Source organism: Oncorhynchus gorbuscha, linkage group LG14 (genome assembly GCF_021184085.1).
Source record: "Oncorhynchus gorbuscha isolate QuinsamMale2020 ecotype Even-year linkage group LG14, OgorEven_v1.0, whole genome shotgun sequence".
Lineage (NCBI taxonomy): Eukaryota > Metazoa > Chordata > Actinopteri > Salmoniformes > Salmonidae > Oncorhynchus > Oncorhynchus gorbuscha.
In genome coordinates this window covers 70,324,823-70,332,433 of record NC_060186.1, presented here as the reverse complement: position 1 = coordinate 70,332,433, position 7,611 = coordinate 70,324,823, and the positions used below count along the sequence as shown (strand labels likewise).

Below are 7,611 nucleotides of genomic sequence, written 5' to 3'. Positions count from 1 at the left end.
TCCTCTGACAAATCAACTGTACATTTCGGTGTTCCTCAAGGTTCTGTTTTAGGACCACTATTGTTTTCACTATATATTTTACCTCTTGGGGATGTTATTCGAAAACATAATGTAAACTTTCACTGCTATGCGGATGACACACAGCTGTACATTTCAATGAAACATGGTGAAGCCCCAAAATTGCCCTCGCTAGAAGCATGTGTTTCAGACATAAGGAAGTGGATGGCTGCAAACTTTCTACTATTAAACTCGGACAAAACAGAGATGCTTGTTCTAGGTCCCAAGAAACAAAGAGATCTTCTGTTGAATCTGACAATTAATCTTAATGGTTGTACAGTCGTCTCAAATAAAACTGTGAAGGACCTCGGCGTTACTCTGGACCCTGATCTCTCTTTTGAAGAACATATCAAGACCATTTCGAGGACAGCTTTTTTCCATCTACGTAACATTGCAAAAATCAGAAACTTTCTGTCCAAAAATGATGCAGAAAAATTAATCCATGCTTTTGTCACTTCTAGGTTAGACTACTGCAATGCTCTATTTTTACCCGGATAAAGCACTAAATAAACTTCAGTTAGTTTACGGCTGCTAGAACCTGACTAGAACCAAAAAATTTGATCATATTACTCCAGTGCTAGCCTCTCTACACTGGCTTCCTGTCAAAGCAAGGGCTGATTTCAAGGTTTTACTGCTAACCTACAAAGCATTACATGGGCTTGCTCCTACCTACCTCTCTGATTTGGTCCTGCCGTACATACCTACACGTACGCTACGGTCACAAGACGCAGGCCTCCTAATTGTCCCTAGAATTTCTAAGCAAACAGCTGGAGGCAGGGCTTTCTCCTATAGAGCTCCATTTTTATGGAACGGTCTGCCTACCCATGTCAGAGACGCAAACTCGGTCTCAACCTTTAAGTCTTTACTGAAGACTCATCTCTTCAGTGGGTCATATGATTGAGTGTAGTCTGGCCCAGGAGTGGGAAGGTGAACGGAAAGGCTCTGGAGCAACGAACCGCCCTTGCTGTCTCTGCCTGGCCGGTTCCCCTCTTTTCACTGGGATTCTTTGCCTCTAACCCTGTTACAGGGGCTGAGTCACTGGCTTGCTGGGGCTCTCTCGTGCCGTCCCTGGGGGGGTGCGTCACCTGGGTGGGTTGATTCACTGTTGTGGTCGGCCTGTCTGGGTCCCCCCCCCCCTTGGGTTGTACCGTGTCGGAGATCTTTTTGGGCTATACTCGGCCTTGTCTCAGGATGGTAAGTTGGTGGTTGAAGATTTCCCTCTAGTGGTGTGGGGGCTGTGCTTTGGCAAAGTGGGTGGGGTTATATCCTTCCTGTTTGGCCCTGTCCGGGGGTGTCCTCGGATGGGGCCACAGTGTCTCCTGACCCCTCCTGTCTCAGCCTCCAGTATTTATGCTGCAGTAGTTTATGTGTCGGGGGGCTAGGGTCAGTTTGTTTATCTGGAGTACTTCTCCTGTCCTATTCAGGTGTCCTGTGTGAATCTAAGTGTGCGTTCTCTAATTCTCTCCTTCTCTCTTTCTTTCTCTCTCTCGGAGGATGCCTAGGACCATGCCCCAGGACTACCTGACATGATGACTCCTTGCTGTCCCCAGTCCACCTGGCCATGCTGCTGCTCCAGTTTCAACTGGCCTGGGCCCTAGGACCATGTCACAGGACTACCTGACATGAGGACTCCTTGCTGTCCCCAGTCCACCTGGCCATGCTCCTGCTCCAGTTTCAACTGTTCTGCCTTACTATTATTCAACCATGCTGGTCATTTATGAACATTTGAACATCTTGGCCACGTTCTGTTATAATCTCCACCCGGCACAGCCAGAAGAGGACTGGCCACCCCACATATGCTCTCTCTAATTCTCTCTTTCTTTCTCTCTCTCGGAGGACCTGAGCCCTAGGACCGTGCCCCAGGACTACCTGACATGATGGCTCCTTGCTGTCCCCAGTCCACCTGACTGTGCTGCTGCTCCAGTTTCAACTGTTCTGCCTTATTATTATTTGACCATGCTGGTCATTTATGAACATTTGAACATCTTGGTCATGTTCTGTTATAATCTCTACCCGGCACAGCCAGAAGAGGACTGGCCACCCCACATAGCCCGGTTCCTCTCTAGGTTTCTTCCTAGGTTTTGGCCTTTCTAGGGAGTTTTTCCTAGCCACCGTGCTTTTACACCTGCATTGTTTGCTGTTTGGGGATTTAGGCTGGGTTTCTGTACAGCACTTTGAGATATCAGCTGATGTACGAAGGGCTATATAAATAAATTTGATTTGATTTTGATTTGAATGTAATCCATGAATCATGACACATTCATCTCAGGTAAGTGTACACCTCCAGGAATTATTTATCATAACGGTATAGCTTTACCTGAAATTCAGAGGTTATTTTTGATCACCACAGATTCATTCAAACATTATTGAGCTGAGTTGAATAAATCATAAATTGATAGATGCACCTGCTGGGCAGAACTTTGCACATTGACCACAAGGAATCTATTTTCTTCTCATCATTATCAACACCATCAACACAATCATCATCATCATCACCATCACCATCGACATGACCACCATCATCATCATCAACACCAGCAACACAAACATCTTCATCATCACCATCCTCATCACCATTGTCAAGACCATCATCATCATCATCACCATCATCATGTGTACTTTCCCCACTGTGATTAGCATTATGCAGGCTTAGTTGACTCACTGGACATTTGGATTTGAGGTATTCTGAAGTGTGATGAGCTTTTTAATGAAAGTCCATTGTTCTGTGTAGTGTGTGTGTGTTCATGTAGAATACTAGAGAGATGTGAAACAGATGGATCCACCCCAGTGCACCATTCTCCCAACATAGGAGGAGCTGTCCATGGTGCTGAAATAACGCATATCCAGTTCAAAGGGTTCTCATATTCGCTGTTCTGCTACGCTCACGCCAGTATACATCCATGTAGTTACTATTACAATAGTACAGTACATTTTTAAGTCATAAATTCATTGTCCATATTGGTTTCCTACTTTATCTCGGTCAGTTCTCGTAGGCATAACTCTTGGAGGGAGACCATCATTCACATTCACACCATTCTATTGTGTATCTCTCAGGATGGCCAGAAGATGGCATGCTCATCTGCTCTCCTCTCCCACTGGAAGACATTGTGATGGCATGGACTTGGAGATGGTTCCTGCACTCTCTTTCTGAGAGCATTCCCAAAGTTTGTCATCAATCAACAACACCACCTCTCAATGTCAGCCAATCAACATGACTACAACTCTACAGGACCAAACTAAAGCCCCTTACTGCAGGTGTATGATCAGTACAGTCATGGAGGTAAATCAGAACTGGACTTCATGAGAATGTAATCCATGAATCATGACACATTCATCTCAGGTAAGTGTACACCTCCAGGAATTATTTATCATAACGGTATAGCTTTACCTGAAATTCAGAGGTTATTTTTGATCACCACAGATTCATTCAAACATTATTGAGCTGAGTTGAATAAATCATACATTGATAGATGCACCTGCTGGGCAGAACTTTGCACATTGACCACAAGGAATCTATTTTCTTCTCATCATCATCACCATCATTATCAACACCATCAACACAATCATCATCATCATCACCATCACCATCGACATGACCACCATCATCATCATCAACACCAGCAACCCAAACATCTTCATCATCACCATCCTCATCACCATTGTCAAGACCATCATCATCATCATCACCATCATCATGTGTACTTTCCCCACTGTGATTAGCATTATGCAGGCTTAGTTGACTCACTGGACATTTGGATTTGAGGTATTCTGAAGTGTGATGAGCTTTTTAATGAAAGTCCATTGTTCTGTGTAGTGTGTGTGTGTCGCTCTGGATAAGAGCGTCTGCTAAATGACTTAAATGTAAATGTAAATGTAAATGTAGAATACTAGAGAGATGTGAAACAGATGGATCCACCCCAGTGCACCATTCTCCCAACATAGGAGGAGCTGTCCATGGTGCTGAAATAACTTGACGCATATCCAGTTCAAAGGGTTCTCATATTCGCTGTTCTGCTACGCTCACGCCAGTATACATCCATGTAGTTACTATTACAATAGTACAGTACGTTTTTAAGTCATAAATTCATTGTCCATATTGGTTTCCTACTTTATCTCGGTCAGTTCTCGTAGGCAAAACTCTTGGAGGGAGACCATCATTCACATTCACACCATTCTATTGTGTATCTCTCAGGATGGCCAGAAGATGGCATGCTCACCTGCTCTCCTCTCCCACTGGAAGACATTGTGATGGCATGGACTTGGAGATGGTTCCTGCACTCTCTTTCTGAGAGCATTCCCAAAGTTTGTCATCAATCAACAACACCACCTCTCAATGTCAGCCAATCAACATGACTACAACTCTACAGGACCAAACTAAAGCCCCTTACTGCAGGTGTATGATCAGTACAGTCATGGAGGTAAATCAGAACTGGACTTCATGAGAATGTAATCCATGAATCATGACACATTAATCTCAGGTAAGTGTACACCTCCAGGAATTATTTATCATAACGGTATAGCTTTACCTGAAATTCAGAGGTTATTTTTGATCACCACAGATTCATTCAAACATTATTGAGCTGAGTTGAATAAATCATACATTGATAGATGCACCTGCTGGGCAGAACTTTGCACATTGACCACAAGGAATCTATTTTCTTCTCATCATCATCACCATCATCATCGTCATCATCACCATCGTCATCATCATCATCACCATCATCATCATGATCATCACCATTATCATCATCCACATTACCATCATCATCACCATCATTATTATGATGACATTGTGAGTAGACTATGAACGATGGCAAATAGCCTACTCTATTAGGCCAATAACCCAACAATATGTAACTTTCGTTATGCTTGTGCTGCCTCCACTACACATCAACTATGCAAATCGTCCTTTAGGCACATTGAAAAACAAAATAGTAGCCTATTTTTGGATAAAAATATATCTCCAATTGACTTCCTAATCTTTGCACCATGGAAATATGACTCATGCCAATGCTTTGTCTGACCCCAAAATACTGTAAATTGTACGCCAAAAATATTTATGTAAGAACTCAAAATGAAAAGTGGGCAGAGATACCCATTGATGATTGATTTCTTCTGCATGTTTGGATACTGTAATGATGTGTACAGAAACACAGGGAGTTATGATAAAGCTTTGCCGCAGGGACCACTGTATATACTATCTGCTACCACCACCTGGTATATTCAATACCTGGGGGCTGCCGCATTCAACCTCATTCATAAGGGGAGCTTTTGTCCGTGAGCTCCATGCTCTACACAGCCTATTCAAGCGTCGGGTTTTTTGGAAAGGTTGGCTAACAAGACAAGCTGTTTTAATAATCAATGCCTTGCCCAGCTAAAATGCTAGCAAACCTGACTTATCCATGTTGAACTTGGATGGCATATGCCTCCCGGGGTTGGAGTGCTGCCGTAAGAACACCGCTTGGCTCACTAGCATTAAAAAGAGCGGGAGAGAGACGCACGCGCCATCACCCAATTAGCTTAGTCCTTTTCTGAACAGTCTACATTTGTTACAGCGGTAGAGACAGCAATTCTTGAACATGTAATCGTGACGTTCGTCAACGCTGTAGGAGCCCGGTCTCTTCCTACGTGTTGTAGTTGTTTACAATACAAAAGGACTGGCGTGGAATGTGGTGCAACGAGCAATATGGAGTGAGCGCCGCGCTGGTGTACCTAGAGTAGAGGCTGCTGCGGGGAGAGTGGAGCTTGTAATGAGCTTTTTACCCGGGTGTACACCTCGTTCCCACTGACGAGCAAAACAATACACGGATTATGTGTTTTTACTCTCTACCGTTCTCCATTCTCTCTCGGTTAAAAACAAAGGATTCAATAGAAAGGGCGTTGAAAGATTTCACATAAAGACAAGGTTTTTTTGTTGTTGTTTCCAGTCAGTTGTTTTCGCCAAGGGGTCGGTCCATTGTGGCAAACCGAAAATCAAGATGAAATTTCCCACAGAGAACCCAAGAAAACCCGGGCACTCCAACCCTTCGCCAGGTTTGTATTGGAACGTTTGTTGGTAATCAATGAAAGCAGAACGATTGAGTTTAAAGCATCCACGATTACCCTAAGTCTACTATAGGCTATTTGTTTAATTAAACATACTTGAAATAGCCTAACCTTTATATAATTGGACTATAGGTGAAACTTTAAATGTATTGATAACCATAAAACTGCTGTTATTGACATGCTTCAATTTATGACAGCAGTGAATGTGTACAGGAGGAGCATGTGTTGCATGACCACTATCCAACGAGGAATGGCGCATAGCCTACCACAATTGTCTTACTCATTATGATTACATTTCATCTAGGCCTGGCACCAGGATGACATGCCTGAGGGGGCATTTTAATCAGCAAGTATCGCTTTAGTCCTAATAAAACAAGGTAGTGTTCCTACTGCTGTTCGAATGTACAAAAATGTATTTGAAATGTAGCCATACACATCAACAACCGTTTTATATAATAACGCACGAAATATATGCGCCCCATTAAGACACACGTTTATCCGAAATGCAGCCTTAGCTGCCATAGGCCAACACACAATTTGCGCCTACCAACAAGCACAGAACAGCTCGACACGATGAGCACCACTAACTTCTGAAAGATTCTTACAGGCTTCATAGCTTAATTTCTGTCGAATTTGTTTCACTACGCAATGGACGTAACCTAAGGTAAGCCAAGCTGCACTTCTCCAGGTGCGCATTATTTTCTGTGGGAGAGTTTCAGATAAACTAACTAATTCAAACCTACTCATTATTCTATATCCTTATCTGATGTTAAATGCCCAACATGACAGTAGCCACTTTGAATCTGCCACAAATTAAAGTAAATTCCCATTCAGAGAGCAACACACACGTTTGTTTTACTATCATTGTGGGGACTACTAAATGTATTACCATTCAAAATCCTCCCCCTTAAATTCTGACCATCAACCTAACCCTAACCATAATTGTAACCCGAACCCTCTAAACCTAACCCCTAAGCCTAAAATGGCCCTTTTCCAAGTGGGGACCGTCAAAATGTCCCCGCTTGTCCAAATCGTCCTTTTCTGACTTCTGGTACCCACAAGGATAGTAAAGCCAAACCGCACACACGCTATAGCAAGAGAGCAGGGTGGGGGGCAAAAACATTGTCTGTGTGTTGTTTTCATGGTATTGACATCAGTTTTACAGTAGCCTATCACATAACGACTGTGTAATGCAAATGAATGATAACCAATTGAACATTTTCACTACTTATTTTAGTAGGCTACACAAATTGTATTGGTCATATAGTACTGCGACATAAAAATGTGGGCCTATCTGAAATGCTGCCACACACACAACTGTAATGTTGTACATAAGAATGCATGCCATTTTGAAGAGAAGCCCCATGAAGACTGGTAGCCCAAGATGTGCTCATTATAACAGCACCATCAATTGGGACATGAAGAATCACGGATAAATCTAGTGTGGATTGAAGCAAAAAGCATATAGGACTAACGTAACTAAACATTACATAAAAAAATTGGAATGAA

The 7,611-nt window shown here is 42.9% G+C and overlaps 1 protein-coding gene across 1 annotated transcript in view; it reads left to right on the top strand.

Moving 5' to 3' along the window:
• The first annotated feature begins 5,361 nt into the window (after positions 1-5,361).
• LOC123995359 (potassium channel subfamily K member 10-like) overlaps positions 5,362-7,611 on the top strand; it is a 28,035-nt gene continuing 25,785 nt past the window's right edge. The window contains exon 1 of the mRNA XM_046298909.1: positions 5,362-6,090. Within this exon, the coding sequence (XP_046154865.1) occupies positions 6,036-6,090 (55 nt within the window). The 5' untranslated portion in view covers positions 5,362-6,035. The remainder of the gene's footprint in view (positions 6,091-7,611) is intronic.